This window comes from Bombyx mori, chromosome 2 (genome assembly GCF_030269925.1).
Source record: "Bombyx mori chromosome 2, ASM3026992v2".
NCBI lineage: Eukaryota > Metazoa > Arthropoda > Insecta > Lepidoptera > Bombycidae > Bombyx > Bombyx mori.
This window is the reverse complement of record NC_085108.1, coordinates 5626437-5644487: the sequence shown is the minus strand read 5'-3', so window position 1 is coordinate 5644487 and position 18051 is coordinate 5626437. Positions and strand designations below refer to the sequence as shown.

General features: G+C 39.5%; 1 protein-coding gene across 1 annotated transcript in view; it reads left to right on the top strand.

The window, feature by feature from the left end:
- Window positions 1-18051, top strand: part of LOC101735441 (uncharacterized) — a 133068-nt gene that overhangs the window by 89825 nt on the left and 25192 nt on the right. The window contains exon 3 of the mRNA XM_021352672.3: window positions 17702-17791. Within this exon, the coding sequence (XP_021208347.2) occupies window positions 17702-17791 (90 nt within the window). The remainder of the gene's footprint in view (window positions 1-17701; window positions 17792-18051) is intronic.

Genomic DNA, 18051 nt, shown 5'->3' with positions numbered 1-18051 from the left:
ACCTTTGCATTAGACGCCTTCAGCTCTAACACTAGGAGCAGGCTTAGGGACCCCGGTAACCGTACTCGTCGAACTCGACGAAGAGGTCGACGTGCAACCTAACCCATGAATCAGCTCGCTGAGTTTCTCGCCGGATCTTCTCAGCGGGTCGCGATTCCGATACGGTAGTAGATTCATTCGCGAAGCAGTTGCTCTTGAGCTGTTAGGTCTCCTTCGGAAGCGCTCGGGTAGCTGTTAGCAAATCCCACCCCTCCTGGCAGAGCTTTTGCTCGCTCACCTGTCCTGGTGAAACTGGAAAGGCCTCCGGGCCACAAGAAATCCTTCAATCATAAAAAAAAAATATTTGCAAACGTCACTTGGAAATAGGAGTAGAACTTTATTTTATTACTGGTGGTAGGAACTCTTGTGAGTCCGTACGGGTAGGCACCACCACCCTGCCTATTTCTGCCGTGAAGCAGTAATGCATTTTCAGTAACCACTTAACACCAGGTGGGCTGTGAGCTCGTCCACCCAACTAAGCAATAAAAAAAATGCTTTGATTTATGGTTTAGAATAATTCAGCATTCGTCAGTGGTGTTAAGTGACCTTGATAGCTGTACTCAGGACTTTGGACTAGATTATCGGTAGGAGTGGGTGTATTCGATTAAAAATAGTTATAATAATAATAATAACCATTCGCCCAATTATCGAAATTCGACAATAATCACGTTGATACGTTAAGATCTGTATTAATTTTATGTATGAACTTTTCTCCTTGGTTTGTTTTTTCTTATATATATTTGGTATTAACTGTTTAATAATTTTTTTAATTTTGAAGACCAAAAGCTCGTCGTTAACTATTATACTCCTTACGGATTCATCAGATCCAATAACCCTTGCATTAGACACCTTTAGCTTTAACACTAGGAGTAGACCCCGGTAACCGTACTCGTCGAACTCGGCAAAGAGTTCGACGTGCAACCTAACCTAAACATCAGTCCGCTGAGTTTCTCGCCGGATCTTCTCAGCGGGTCACGATTCCGATCCGGTAGTAGATTCACTCGCGAAGCAGCTACTCTTGAGTTGTTAGGTATCCTTTGGAGGCGCTCGGGTAGCTGCTAGCAAATCCCACATTTCCTGGCTGAGCCCTTGCTCACCCACCTGCCCAGGTAAAACTGGGAAGGCCCCCGGGCCACCAGTAAATCTCTCAAACATAAAAAAAAACTATTATACTAAAAAAGGATTATATACTAGACAGTATAAAGGCGGACTTAATGCCATAGGCATTCTCTGACAGTCTATCTTAGGGGAGTTCAGAGATGAACCTTGGTAGGTGTAGTGTTATAGTGATATTAGATACTTAAACTTATGTATATGTATAACATACATAATATTTGTAGATACAAATACTCGTACTTAAATAAAAACATATTATACATAAATATGTACTTAAAAAACTATATAAATAAATAAATATTATCAATTAGATGACTCTGCTAACTCTCTGAGAAACAGTTCTCGAACCCTCGTCTTAAATGCTTCACGTGTAGTGGCCGACCTTATTTTGAGTGGGAGCGCATTCCATAGAAGAATAGAATGGAATATCGTGCTGGACTGTATTGATTTTGCCTATTTATATTGTGACGAATCTTGGAGAGCATACAGCAGTGAACATGCGTGGGCTGATTAAAAAAATTGTACATACAGATATAGATAATTGTAGTCTCGGCGTACCCATTCTAGAATGTGGATATTTTCAGTTCCCTTCCTCCTCCTTGCGTCGACAATCCTCAGTGCTGAGGACCGTGGCCTCCTCTAATAACTTTCTCCTGCATTATCTTGCGCCATTCCTGCCTGTCCTCGGCTGTGTGGATAGCACATCCCTTAGAACAGGTGAATGCTGGCTTAAGTATAAAACGTTTTTTTTATTTTTTATTGCTTATATGGATGGACGAGCTCACAGCCCATCTGGTGTTAAGTGGTTACTGAAGCCCATAGACATCTACAACGTAAATGCGCCACCCACCTCGAGATAAGAGTTCTAAGATCTCAGTATAGTTACAACGGCTACCCCACCCTTCGAACCGAAACGCATTACTGCTTCACGGCGGAAATAGGCGGGGTGGTGGTACCTACCCGTGCGGACTCCCAAGAGGTCCTACCACCAGTGATAGAAATGTATTAAATGAAATAAATAAATAAATAAATGTAACATCGATGCTTGGATCTTCTTATCGTGAAGATTAGACCCGGATTCAAACAAACTATCAAACCTCATGATGCTATTAGCACGGTCTGTGCGAAATGAAACTTAAAAGGCGATAAATGTGTTTACAACTAGCCAAAACCGGTGAAAGTACCTACCGTAAAACTTTTCGTTAAGTGTCTGTAAAAGTACAAGATTGTTTAATAATTAAAACCTGCGTAATTCGATACGAACTCTTTTCTTTTTGTTTATTTTTTATTGCTTAGATGGGTAGACGAGCTCACAGCCCACCTGGTGTTAAGTGGTTACTGGAGCCCATAGACATTTACAAAGTAAATGCGCCATCCACCTTGAGATATGAGTTCTAAGATCTCAATATAGTTACAACGGCTGCCCTAAGCTTCAAACTGAAACGCATTATTACTGCTTCACGGCAGAAATAGGCAGGGCGGTGGTACCTACCCGCGTGGACTCACAAGAGGTCCTAACACCAGTAACTCGTTCCTGTTTCAATTCAGATGCAATGCTGTATATTTTATATTATACGACCTTGTGTTTAACTATTATCAATAAAATAAACCGTTTACAAGCAATAGAAAAAGAATTAAATACATCGACTGGCATTGTTTCAAACAATGCAGAATTAATAAAACAAAAATAAATAGGTACGTATATTTGTTACGAATAACAATAGAAGTGATGAAACTATTTGTGGTAATCTTGAAACTGGCATTATTTATACTTTATTGTAACGAAAAAGCGTATCAGAAAAGGAACAATTTTAATGGTACGTACGTAATAGGGTGAGCTTAATTTATGAATGAGTTTTCTTCAAGAAAACCAAATAAGATTAATACTCTTTTTTTTTATTTATTTTTTCTTAGATGTGTGGACGAGCTCACAGCCCACCTTCTGTTAAGTGGTTACTGGAGCCCATAGACATCTACAACGTAAATGCGCCACACACCTTGAGATATAGTTCTAAGGTCTCAGTATAGTAACAACGGCTGCCCCACCCTTCAAACCGAAACGCATTACTGCTTCACGGCAGAAATAGGCGGGGCGGTGGTACCTACCCGTGCGGACTCACAAGAGGTCCTACCACCACTCGTTTGTTGTTTGTTATAAAATGAAGTCGTCGTAGCCTAAAGGATAAGACGTCCGGTGCATCCGTATGTAGCGATGAACCGGTGTTCGAATCCCGCAGGCGGGGGTACCAACTTTTTTCGATAAAATAAGTACTTAACAAATGTTCACGATCTACTTCCACGGAGAAGGAATAACATCGTGTAGTAAAATTCAACTGGTGGTAGGACGTCTTGTGAGTCCGCACAGGTAGGTACCACCACCCTGCCTATTTTTACCGTGAAGCAGTACGGCGTTTCGGTTTGAAAGGTGGGGTAGCTGTTAAAAGTGAGACTTTACAACTCATGTCTCAAGGTGAGTGACGGCATTTACGTTGTAGATGTCTATGGGCTCCGGTAACCGCTTAGCATCAGGTGGGGCATGAGCTCGTCCACCCATCTAACTAATAAATAATAATAAAATATGGAAAACTGTTGTTAAAATAAATATAAATTATCGATTTCATACATTTGCTTCATACAAAACAAATACATACAATACAACTTATTAAATACATGCGTGCTGCCGACCTAGAAATTATTCTAGGTACTACTAACTTACACCATCACAGGCCACCATCACGGTAGGCAGCGGCTTGGCTCTGCCCCTGGCATTGCTGAAGTCCATGGGCGACGGTAACCACTCACCATCAGGTGGGCCGTATGCCCGTCTGCCTACAAAGGCAATAAAAAAAAAAAGGTCTTCCTGTTCATATATATATATATATATATACACTTATATTTGCTTTGATTTATGATTTAGAATAATTCAGCATTCGCATTGTGACATAATATAAATTTCATTGCACCTACCACTATCCACTCTGCACTACCTTTGGTTGACTGGTAGAGAATGCTTTAGGCATTAAGTCCGCCAATGTAAATTTTACATGAAGTGTAATAAATAAATAAATATAATAAATAAAAGAGGACAAGAATTCACCGCAGAATGGCTAGCGTTCTCTGGTGTAGGAACGTATTGTAAGCAGGCACGGATGGATCGGTGCCACAGTCCAGACTATTTTAGCGATAACTATGGGTTCCTGTAACCACTTAGACTAAGTAATCAGGGATACCTCGTCTGTCCAACGAATATAAAAATTGAAATAAACAACCAAATCAATGAATCATTCTTTCCGCTTTAGGACTTTCGACGTCGCCCAAAGCACGTCATTACGGATCCTCCTGATCCATTAACGCGGTGCTTTTAGGCACCACAAGCACCGGTCACCGTCCTCGTCGAACCCGTCGCTTGCGACGAAGGGCTCGACGAGCGAATTAACCCATAGACACAGCCCACTGAGTTACTCGCCGGATCTTCTCAGTGGGTCGCGTTTCCGATCCGGTGGTATATTCTGCGAAGCACTGCTCTTGCTAGGGTCAGTGTTAGCAACTCTCCGGTTTGAGCCCTGTGAGCTCACCTACAAACGTTAGGGTGAAGCTGAAATAGCCTGTCAAGGCTTTCAGCATAGGGAGGAAAAAAAATCAGCTTTAAAACGACTGTCCATGAGGAGGAATAACAAAAAGTTATAATAGATAATTCGAATGATTTATTCATCGAGTTTTATAATAATAAAAAAAATCGAAGCTTGCATCTCGTAAGCAATTATGGACGCTTTAATTTAGATAAACGAAGTGTTGTTCTCAAGTGCATTATAATGTTGTTTTGTTTTAGTAACTAAGTTCTTTTTCAAAATTAAATGTACTTTACTCGTATCGATTTTGTTTTGCGATTTATGTTCATTTTAGTATTTAAATATGAAATTAAAGTACGTTTTAAAACATGAACAAGGATATAAAATATATAAAAGAAACATTGTTGATTGTGAGTCCGCGCGGGTGGGTACCACCACCGTGCCTATTTCTGCCGTGAAGCAGTAATGCGTTTCGGTTTGAAGGGTGGGGCAGCCGTTGTAACTACATATACTTGAGACCTTAGAACCATTTACGTTGTAAATGTCTATGGCCTCTAGTAACCACTTAACACCAGGTTTGGTCAGGTTTGAGTCCCGTGAGCTCACCTACTCGCTCGGTTACGCTGGCACAGCCTCTCAAGGCTACACCTACCAGTTTATATAGGAAATAAAATAAAAAAAACTACCGAGAACTTTAAAACGCACTAAGCACCCAGAGGATCGTTTGTGATTTATATCTATTTTTATTTAATTAAATTATAGATTTTTTTTTGTTTATTGTTTGGATGGGTGGCCGATCCCATAGCCATCAACAACATAAATGATGTCACCTACCCTGAGACATGAGTTCTAAGTAACTTTGTGATAAAGACGAAGAAATACGATTGTATGAACGAAATGCAGTTCTAGTTTCTAAGAAATTACCGTAATCCGTGTTTCTGCCCACTGTGTACTTATACTAGACAAGCGGTGCTTATAATCCATTGTAATAATACCGTTACGCGAGCTTAAAGCTCATGATAGATAAAAACTTTTCACCGTAATGCTAATTATGTAAAACTCATTTAAAAGATTAAGAGAATTAAGGTACGGCTTCAATGTAACTAATCTTCCTTCATTTCTTTGTCTTTTCGAGGGTGTCCCTTCATCGCATGTCGTATAGGTCGTGCATTTATAGTTTTTTCTGCTGATCTACATATCGTATTCTCGGATTAAAACTGTGTAATCTCAAAACTGAGTAATTATACAGGAGAGAGTGTTTTAAAGGTTTTTTTAATATTTGCAACATTGTTTTTTTTATTTTTACCAATTACATTATCTGTCTTTTAAAGTAAGATAAAATTATGTACCGTATTAATTTTGTTAATAGTAATCAAAATTCTCTTCTTCTTCTTCGTCGCTTTCTTCATTGCTGAAGGTCGTGTCCCTGGAACTTGACCGTTGCCTGTCTCGTGAGCTGTTTCCATCTCGTCCGGTCCTCAGCTGCTCGAATGGCGGTTGCGACTGGCAACCCAGTTAGAGCGGTTACTTGATCACACCAACGGCTAGGTAATCGGCCGCGGGGTCTCTTTCCTTCTACTTTGCCCGTCACAATCACTTTGTCCAAGTTATCTGACTGTCGACGGGCAATATGACCGAAGTAGCTGAGGATCCTGTGGTAACAGATTGTTGAGAGCCTGACTCGGATGCGAAGCTGATCCAGGATAGATTTATTTGTCCTCTTGGCCGTCCACGGAATTCGGAGCATTCGTCTCCAGCACCACATTTCAAATGCGTTTATTTTCTTGCGCTCGGATGCCTTAATTGTCCAGGACTCTGCCCCGTAGAGAAAGATAGAGAAAACTAAGGTTCGGACGAGTCTCATTTTCGTGACGTTAGAGACTGCGATTTTGCCATATTCGTTTGAGCTTGGTCATCGCTGTTTTGGCCATCTGCGTCCTCCTCCTTATCTCTCCCTCACTGCCTCCGCGGTCGGTCAGTAAGGACCCGAGGTAAAATATAGGTAAAGTAAAAAAAAAAAACTAAAACTAAACTACCCTCTTTTGACAGTACTTAAGAGAAAAATACTGGTGATACGAAATGTTTACGCATATTGACTCAATTTCGAATAATTTTGGAAATTGTACACTTTTAATGCGAAAAGGCGATATGTCTACAATTTCTTGTACAATGTCTACAATTTTTTAAAGCCATAAAGAAATGTTTCAGTAGTTTCTATATTCATTTTTGCTATTTAACGGAAGATGACGTTACTCGTACCGCATATACGATAATCATAATTCAATGAAACACATTATATTTGTCGCTTGTATTCAATATAATCTAAATATAATCTATACTATAATATTATAAAGAGGAAATATTTGTTTGTTTGTTTGTATTGAATAGGCTCCGAAACTACTGAACGGATGTGAAAAAATATTTCTCTGTTTGAAAGCTACACTATTCCCGAGTGGCATAGGCTATCATCTTTTTTGAAAAAAATTTGGGATCTTTACTAAAACTCCAATAATGTAACCCAATATGAAAAAAAATTGCCTTAAATATCCTTTACATCGCGTGCCCTGCGAAAACTATTGATAATAGAATAAAATAATGTACCACGACTTTGAAGAACACATTATTATTTACAAAAAGTGTCGCGACAGCATATGTCTAACTATTATAGTTATGCCGTAATAAGTGTTATTTTATTTAGAAAAATAAAACAACGTCAAATATCGTTGAAATTATTGTTAAAGACCCGAGCGCAGCCGGAGCGGGCCGCTATAAATAATATATTTTATATAAGATCAATATTTACTTTTTAAAATCTAAATTTATTTTTCTATCTCATCTTTAACTTTACAATCTATTTTGTATTAGATTATAGAATAGGATAATTATATTTTGCCAAAACTATGTGTTGTTGTTGTAGTTACCGGTTTGCATAAAACAGCGTCTCTAAAGAACTCCGCGTTAACTTTTTTATTGCGATTCAGCTTTAATTATGTCTATGATTCGCAAAAACCGAATAAAATACTATTTTTTTTAAAAACAACTCACAACAACAACACATAAAACACAAAAGCTCTGAAAAGCCAAGACAAAAATCAAGTTAAAAGAAATGGAGCTGAAATATTTTTAAAAGCTCCTCCTTGTCTCAACAGACGCAAAGTAAAGCTCGAAATAGACTACCTAAATCTTTTGTCCCTATAATGTATATTGACACTCTTACGTTCTAAGGTTATAACTTACTATTTCTGACTTTAAAGCTCCCACGAGCTCATTAGAAGTCGTCCGACGTCTAAAAGGAAACCTAGCTGAAATAAACGAACAATTTTAAAGTAAACTCAAACAATATTACGCCATCTAGAGACGCGAATTCGAACTAACGTGTTCTAGGAAAAGATTCAATAGAATCCTGCGGTACTATAGTATAATGTTTATACCTTTATGTGCTTCTAATGTTTTCCGTATTAATGGAACATTTGCGCGATGACTGTTGTTTGGTATTTAATATTGTTTGATTATAATTCGACTGGTCACCGTCCTCGCCGAACATGTCGCTTGCGATGAAGGGCTCGACGAGTAAATTAACCCATAGACACAGCCCACCGAGTTTCTCGCCGGATCTTCTCAGTGGGTCGCGTTTCCCATCCGGTGATAGATACTGCGAAGTACTGCTCTTGCTAGGGCCAGTTTTAGCAACACTCTCGGTTTGAGCCCCGTGAGCTCACTTACTCGCCCGGTTACGCTGACATAGCCTCACAAGGCTTAGGTAGGAAAAAAAATTATTCGATCGTTCCAATACTTTGTTTTTTTTTATTGCTTAGATGAGTGGACGAGCTCACAGCGCACCTGGTGTTAATTGGTCACAGGAGCCAATAGACATCTACAACGTAAATGCGCCACCCATCTTGAGATATAAGTCCTAAGGTCTCAAGTATAGTTACAACGGCTGCCCTACCCTTCAAACCGAAACGCATTACTGCTTCACGGCAGAAATAGGCAGGGTGGTGGTACATACCCGCGCGGACTCACAAGAGGTCCTATCACCAGTAAAGTTTTCCACCAGTTTGTTTGTCGACATATATGTTTAAAAAGAGAAGACAACCGTAGCGTTATTCAATCTTCTCTGGACTGAGCCGGTAGGGCTTCGCCCATCTGTCCTGGACAAGCGGAAAGGGGTCTAGCCCAGCAGCGAGCGAACTTTCCATTTCAATGATCAAACAATGTATTATGATCATGTAGAAAATTTAAGCGACATGCTCGTTATGATCTTTTTTGAGAATTTAATCACGACCTTATCAATTTTTATTATTCTCATATTATTATACTACGCTCGCGAGAAATAAGAAAATTAAATAACTAGAGAATGTATTGCCTATTTACTTTGAGAAATCGCTTTTAGCGTACTGACAATATTTATACGTAATGTGATTCGTAAATTTATATAAAATAAAAATGTGATGTTGGTTTTATGTATCACAAACGTCACAGGAGATCTGGATGTAGGCCTCTTCTAATACGTCATTCAGGAAATGAAAATGATATCGTAGCAATGATTATCAGAGAATAATAGAAATCGAAAAAAAAACGATAATAAATAAATGAAAAAAAATAGTTATTATTTATTGCTAAGATGGATGGAAAAGCTCACGGCTCACCTGATGTTAAGTGGTCACTGGATCCCATAGACATTAACCACGTTAATGCCGCCGCCCATCATGATACTTGAGTCCTAAGGTCTCAGTTTTTACAGTACAATGGCTGCTAAACTGCTCATGATAGCAGCTATTCTATCCCTGTAAGTGGATCGCGCAAGTTTTTCACGACAGATACAGGCTACTACTGGGTTTCTCGCCGGATCGCGATTTCGCCCCGGTGGTAGATTCAGCGAAGTACTCCTCTTGCTAGGGCTAGTGTTAGCAAATCCTCTAAGATCGAGCATGTGAGGGCATCTACCCGTCTGGATGTCGTTGGAGTAGCCCCTTAGGCTACAGGCGAATAGTTTGAAAAAAAAAGGCAGATAAGACGCCTCGTAATTCTGACCCGAACGGGCTGCTTTGCACATTTTTTGTTGTTTTGAAGAGAAAACGCTTGCGACAAAAAATATTGCCAAAAGACGTATGGGGCAGGTAATAAGAAGGAGGTTAAAAAAAAAAATGTGTGCGTGTACTAGTGTACACACGTAAGAAGTGAAACTTCTTTATGGCCTTATTTTTCGAAAAATGATCTACATGCAACTTTCTAGAAATTGGTTAAATAAAGTTAAATTAGATAAAGTTTAAACAAAAGGATTTTATTATCATAGACATGAATACAAAAAAGTTAAATTAGATAAAGTTTAAACAAAAGGATTTTATTATCATAGACATGAATACAAAACAGATGGCGCGTAACGGAAAAATGTGACGCGTAACCGAAAAATGTGACGGTAAATTTTTTTCCAACGCCGATAAAGAAGTTTCACTTCAAAAAAAGAGAAAATCTCATTTCAATTTAAATACATTACCGGTGCTGCTGACTAACTAACAACACATTGTTGAGATACAGGGGCCTGTCAACTACAAACAATGGAATCAACGCAATGAATAGAAGAATAATAACTGATATATTGTTTTGTTACAAAAAAATCGAGTGCATAGACCGGTTCAAAAGAATGTGTAGGATAGTAAATGAATAAACTTTCATTTCATACTAAGGACATATTACAAATTGTTACCTACGAGTGGCTACGAGTATACTTATCATGGATAATGAAATCGAGCTAGATTAGATACAGCGTGTTCTTTTTTGAAAAAAATATTATTTTACTCTTATATCAGATTGGACTGTCAATTTTACGTATTATGTCATCGTAAGCTATATGTGGTAGTCTGTACCATGCAGTCCATGCCACCCACGATCGGGTGCATTGGAAGTACATCGCATGTGGTCGCGATCCTCAGTAGTGAGGGAACGATATAGAAGAAGAAGCTATATGAAATATGCTATTTGTGGATTCGAAAGTAGAACTTCTCTTGTTCGTCCACCGTTAACAAATTTCAATCCTAGCAAGAGGGTGCAAATTTTATTCGACACAGCTGAAGAATTTATTTACTTCTTCTTCTTCTTCTTCCTAGCGTTTTGCCGGTCTAGAGTGCCAGGGTCTGCTTTCCTACTTAAACTATTCTACTAAGGTCTTCGGCAACCTACTGGGTGAGGTTATTCTCCTCCACATCTCTCTTTACCAATCGAACCAGATAGCTAGCTAAAGAATTTATTTTAATCTAACAAAATCTAGATGCCAATCTAAGCGAATAAATTCTATCTATTAACTGAAACCAATTTTTTTTATCGATTACACAAGAACAGGAGAAAGGTTCTTCTTAATGTGAAATACTTGATATACTTAAAGATTGGTCCCGTAGAAATTTCATTGTAATCGTCATAAATACGTAAATTGTTTCAATGATATAAGTCCTATAAATAATTTATTTATGAAACGATAACAGGCTAGTGTTCACCGAAGCCACCGTCCCATACTCTGAAGGAAACTGAGCAGGCAAATCGTGTGCTCATAGTATAACGAGATCTATAAATAGTCGATGTTCTGTTTTCCTCGTATTTCACGGGACACGTGGTTCTCCAGGTACCATGTACCACATACATAATATGTATATTATATGGATTAAATTTATTTAATTGTTATTTAATAATTAAGTGGCAGTGGGCAGGACACATTGCTCGTAGAACGGATGGCCGTTGGGGCCAGAAAGTTCTTGAGTGGCGACCGCGTACCGGAAGACGTAGCGTGGGTAGGCCTCCCACAAGATGTACCGACGATCTATCGAGGTTCGCGGGGATCCGCTGGATGCAGGCAGCGCAGGACCGGTCTTTGTGGCGAGGCTTGGGGGAGGCCTATGGAAAGCAGTGGACGCCTGTGGGCTCATAAGAAGAAGAAGATATATATGTGTATATATAAATATGAATTGCTGTTCGTTAGTCTCGCTAAAACCCTAGAACGGCTGGACCGATTTGGCTAATTTTGGTCTTGAATTATTTGTGGAAGTCCAGAGAAGGTTTAAAAGGTAGATAAATATGAAAATGCTCGGAATTAAATAAAAATAACAATTTTGTTTTGCCTTTTGATGTGTCCCCCGCCGGACGGATTTCTTTTGTTTGTTTTAAGTTTATTTTATACAAAAGTTTAGGTCTTTTATTTATAGATTGAGGCACTACGAAGTCTGCCGGGTCAGCTAGTATTATACCTAGTCAGGTCATAAGTATTGTCACACAGTAAAAACTTTTCTTTTAGAATGCTGGCCACAAAAAAGTTTATTGAATTCGAATTTCGAATTGTTCATGAAAATAAAAATGTATACTTTTTAGAATTTTACTCATTTTTAAATATGGAGTGGACGCTTAAAGAAGACCGTGTTGCAGTTATTGCGTTGCATCGTTGCGGTTACGCGCCAATTCAAATTTTTAACATACTGAAAATTTTGAATATAACCAAAAGATTCGTTTATCGTACCATCAAACGATACAATGAAGACTCTAGTGTAGATGACAGGTCAAGAAGTGGTCGCCCTCGGTCTGTTAGGACTCCAGCAGTGATAAAAGCTGTGAAGGCGCGAATTCAAAGAAATCCCAAACGTAAGCAGAAACTGTTGGCCCTTCAGATGGGGTTAAGCAGAACCACGGTGAAAAGGGTGTTAAATGAAGACTTAGTGCTTCGGGCATATCGAAGAAAACAGGACATCGTTTGAATGTTCATCTAATGGACCTGAGACTGAAGAGATGCCGCGCTTTGTTGAAGCGATACGCGGGAAAAAAATATCGGGAAATTCTTTTTTCGGATGAAAAAATTTTTACCGTAGAAGAGAGCTACAACAAACAAAATGATAAGGTGTACGCACACAGTAGTGAAGAAGCGAGCAACCGTATTCCGCGTGTCCAACGAGGTCATTTTCCATCCTCGCTCATGGTATGGTTGGGAGTTTCTTATTGGGGCTTAACAGAGGTACATTTTTGTGAGAAAGGTGTAAAAACGATTGCAGTTTTGTATCAAAATACAGTCCTGACGAACCTTGTGGAACCTGTTTCTCATACCATGTTCAATAACAGGCACTGGGTATTCTAACAAGATTCGGCGCCAGCTCATAGAGCGAAGAGCACACAAGACTGGCTGGCGGCGCGTGAAATCGACTTCATCCGGCACGAAGACTGGCCCTCCTCCAGTCCAAATTTGAATCCGTTAGATTACAAGATATGGCAACACTTGTAGGAAAAGGCGTGCTCAAAGCCTCATCCCAATTTGGAGTCACTCAAGACATCCTTGATTAAGGCAGCCGCCGATATTGACATGGACCTCGTTTGTGCTGCGGTAGACGACTGGCCGCGCAGATTGAAGGCCTGTATTCAAAATCACGGAGGTCATTTTGAATAAACTTTAGTGTCATAAGAATCTATGTTTTGTTAAGTTCATTTTGGTATATGAATGGTTACATAATGAATAAACTTGTTTCAATTATTTTACATTAAACATGTGACAGAATTTATGACCTGACTAGGTATAAATTATTTATATATGTAGAAGCCATCGCATTATTGATGCCATCGTCAGACATCATAGGGGCGAATAGCTAGGGTGATCGAGCTAAGTGAAATAGCGGTTACACAAAACACATTTGTCGTCTTAAAACAATTTAGCAGTCTTATCTTGACGTTAGCAAACGAAAACGAATGATAGTTGCTAGGACGGAGGCACCGCTCTTCAAGAAGGCTGGTTGGTAAGTGAGTCGCGTCTATGCGCCACTCCATTGGCTAGGCTCTATCGTAGTGCGAAGTTAGCCGAATTCCGACAGTAAAGTGTTCCATTTTTAAAAAGGAGCGGGTGAGGCTTTTGACGCAAAAATAATGGGCAGGCGGACTGACTGTACTTACTACTAGTGAATTTAAATCGACTAGTGTTTTCGTGTAAACTTATCTAAATTCGATCGTAATGACTGATGCTATACGATTCCGATTTATTTTATGTATGTAATAGCTGTACAATTTGTAGTTTTTTGTTTTGTGTTGTTGACATTTCGAAAAAAAAACAACCAACCTGAATTCTCTAAAAAAGTATTGTTAGCGTTGAAACATGGGAACACCTAACAAATAAATAGAAAAAAGAAAATCTGTTGACACACAGAAGACAAAATGGTAGTCAACTGGACAGTTACGTAAGCACCCAAATTCTTTTGAGAAATAATAGAACAAAAAAACAATTTATTTCCATAAATATAATTATTGACAACCCTAAAATATCTGCTATGAATTCTGTTACTGAGTATAATCAAATGTGTTGCTTGAAATAGGACGCAGGATTTTATTGCCTATCATGTAATTTAGATTCTGTCTATATTAACAGGCAATAACGTCTTAAAGTAAGTCAGTAAAGTCTTTTGTTTTCTAAAACACGAAGTTTTTTTTAAACTAGGCAGGTACATGTCGTCAGATGTTTTACTTTTATTATTTTATTTTTATTTTCCATGGTCTATTTTGATATACAATGAAATCTATACTGTCTTGCTCCTAAGACTTGAACGTCGGCATAGTCACATCACACTAGAATAAGTCGACTAGGGAGTCTTGTGAACTCACACGGGCCGGTACCCTACCTACCTACTTTTGCCGCGACGCGGAAATATGAGTATGCTTCGGTTTAAAGGTTGGGGCAATCGTTGTTCTATAAAACCGAAACTTAGAACTCGTGTCTCAAGGTAGGTGGCGGCATTTACGTTGCTGTTGTCTATGGACTCCGGTGACCAGGTAGAGACCATGAGCTTCTCAAGCGTGTTCAAGACGGCTGCTAACCTAATAGCGGGGAATTTGCGTTGTTAATTTTATGTGGGGCGACTTCGCTTAAGACTTTACTGGTGGTAGGACCTCTTGTGAGTCCGCGCGGGCAGGTGCCACCACCCTGCCTACTTCTCCCGTGAAGCAGTAATGCGTTTCGGTTTGAAGCTTAGGGCAGCCGTTGTAACTATATTGAGATCTTAGAACTCATATCTCAAGGTGGATGGCGCATTTACGTTGTAGATGTCTTTGGGCTCCAGTAACCACTTAACACCAGGTGGGCTGTGAGCTCGTCCATCCATCTAAGCAATAAATAAAAAAACAAAAATGTGGGACGACTTTGCTTAAGTGGTCTCCTTTTTTACGAAGAAAAAAAGTTAATAGCCTAAAATCATCAACCCAGTAACACGGGACGTGCAAAACAAACTCTTTTCGATTACCGGAATGTTCCCGAGAGGAAATTCACTGAAAGCCATAGAAATGTTTTAATATTTCATTTTGCAGCTGTTTTTTTGTTTTGTGTGTTCAGGTACAAAATTAATTTACCTACTTCGCCGACCGTTCGGGGAAGCCTTTTTTTATTTTTAATAAGTTTCGTAATTTCTTTTGATGTTTAGTGGGGAAAAGGTTTTGTTCATTCATAAACTTGGGTTATAAAATAACTTTTATTGGAGTTGGGACTGTATTGAGCCCGCGCGAGCGGATGCCATTGTCGCACCCCTATTTCCGCGGCAAAGCAGCTATACATTTGTATACCTTGTTTTATTGAAGGTAGGACGTCTTGCGAGTCCGCGCGGATAGGTACCACCACCTATTTTGGCCGTGAAGCAGTAATGCGTTTCGGTTTGAAGGGTGGAGCAGGAGCCGTTGTATTATTAAAACTAAGATCTTAGAACTATTGTCTCAAGGTGGGTGCGGCCATTTACATTGTAGATGTCTACGGGCTCCGGTAACCACTCAACATTTAAGGAATTAAAAAGTATTTATTTATACTTTACGTCCCGATTGAATTTTGAACTGAGTAGGTATTCTCTTACTAAAGTAAATGCGACTTAAGTTCGACCAAAAGTAATTACTTGGCTTGCTCGCAAGTAGTACACAAAAAAAGGTTTTTTTTTTAAATGTAAAAGACAAAAAGTTTTCTCACAAAAATGGAATATAAAAACGAATAATAAAGTATGTAGGTAACTGATGACGCATTATGATTTCATAGTAGGTAGGTACCTTAGAATCCTTGACTTTGTCGTTATGTTAATGTTTGAATATAAATAAGGGAAATTTTGATATCGTTTGAATGTGCGCCTCGTCTGGTATGGTATTAAAGGTTACTATCGTAAAAAAACTCTTAGAAATTTGATGGCCTCGCTGGTCGAGTGGTTATAGAGAGTCTGGCTACCGTAACACGGGGTTGTGGTTAGAGTCCGGTACGGATTTGACGGTCGGCAGCAGCTTGGCTCTGCCCTTGGCGTTGCTAGTATTTTTTTTATTTTTTTTTTATTGCTTTGATGGGTGGACGAGCTCACAGCCCACCTGGTGTAAAGTGGTTACTGGAGCCCATGGACATCTACAACGTAAATGCGCCACCCACCTTGAAATATAAGTTCTAAGATCTCAGTATAGTTACAACGGCTGCCCCACCCTTCAAACCGAAACGCATTACTGCTTCACGGCAGAAATAGGCAGGGTGGTGGTACCTACCCGCGCGGACTCACAAGAGGTCCTACCACCAGTAAAAAGTGTACGATCGTAAAAGCTCTTAGAAATGTAATGGCCTCGCTGGTCGAGTGGTTAGAGAGAATCCGGCTAGCGAAACACGGGGTTCTTATTCAGAGTCCGGTATAGATATTACGGTAGGCAGCGGCTTGGCTCTGCCCCTGGCATTGCTGAAGTCAATGGGCGACGGTAACTACTCAACAACGGGTGGGCCGTATGCTCGTCAGCCGACAAGGGTAATGAGAAGAAAAAAAACCGTTTAAAGTTAGTATAATTGTGGAAGATATTCTGTTTTCGCGATCTTGGCGTGCTTAGTCACGTCTGGTTTTTTTCTATGACCTTAAAACACGACAGGAAAACCTAGCTTTAGGGTCGCGTTGAATATGAAACGTCTTTTATTTATTTACTAGCGGTCCCGTTGCCGAAATTCGACTGTAAATAATTGAAATTGGTTATAAATTTGAACATTATTATGGTTCTATTGTCAAAGACTATTTTATTATATATCTGCATATAAATACAGATTTCGCCAAGACTACACTATAGATAAATAATGTTAATCTATTCTCAATTTGACCACAAACTTTAACATTAAACAAAAGAGTATATATATATATATATGTGTGTGTGTGTGTGTGTGTGTGTGTTTGTGTGTGTGTGTGTCAAATACATGGTAGTGTGTGTAATTTCTTTTATTGATTTAATGTAAATTTTGTGCATATTTTTTTTAAAATATCAGCATTCTGCACTCTTTCTCTATATTCACTACAAGTGTGGGAAATTTCATACTCCTCAGTCCGGGTAATTTTTGTAAAAAGGGGTTCCAAGTTTAGCTTTGCGTATTAATCTAAAGATTTAGGTTCAGAAGAGGATGTGTACGCTACCTACAGAAGCCGAAGAAAAAAAAATCATACAATGAGTGACTCAAGTTTTTTCTTGGCTTTTGCTCGGATACTTCACTTCCTGATTATGTGTTTTAAAATTTAAAGTTCTTTGTCGTTTGATTCGCTAGGTGCTGAAGATCTACCCTTGCAGGGGTATTATTTTATGTATTTCTTACCGCCACGTCATTAACGCAGCGATGTGGCCGAATGGAAACAAACCTCGTAGATCCGTATTTAAGTTTCGTGAACTTGGGAATGTCATTCGAACAAATAAATTTCCAACGATATATTTTTTTATTGCTTAGATGGCTGGACGAGATCACAGCCCACCTGGTGTTAAATGGTTACTGGAGCCCATAGGCATCTACAACGTAAATACGCCACCCACCTTGAGACATGAGTTCTAAGGTCTCAGTATAGTTACAAGGGCTGCCCCACCCTTCAAACCGAAACACATTACTGCTTCACGGCAGAAATAGGCAGGGTGGTGGTACCTACCCGCGCGGACTCACAAGAGGTCCTACAACCAGTAACAATATTATTAACAACTGCTTCGTTTTTTCGTTACAGCGCTGTGGGAGGAACAAGAAACGCCGGAGTACGACATCGACACGGAGGACGAGAGGTGGCTGAAACAGCAGAGGCACCCAGAGCTCACAGGTATCGGTCCGGTCGAGGTAAACCAATGATAAAACCAATGGAAGATGACGCTTGTGTCATCGGCTTTTTAGAACACATCGGAACAATAACAGAGGCCAAACTATAATTGTTTTCACTCGTTACTTCTTATTCGGTACAAGTGGAACGCGATCATGAGATCCTTCCGATCCACTAACGGTGCTTTTAGGTACCTCAAGCACCGGTCATCGTTCTCGTCGAACCCGTCGCTTGCGACCCACAGACACAGCCCACTGAGTTTC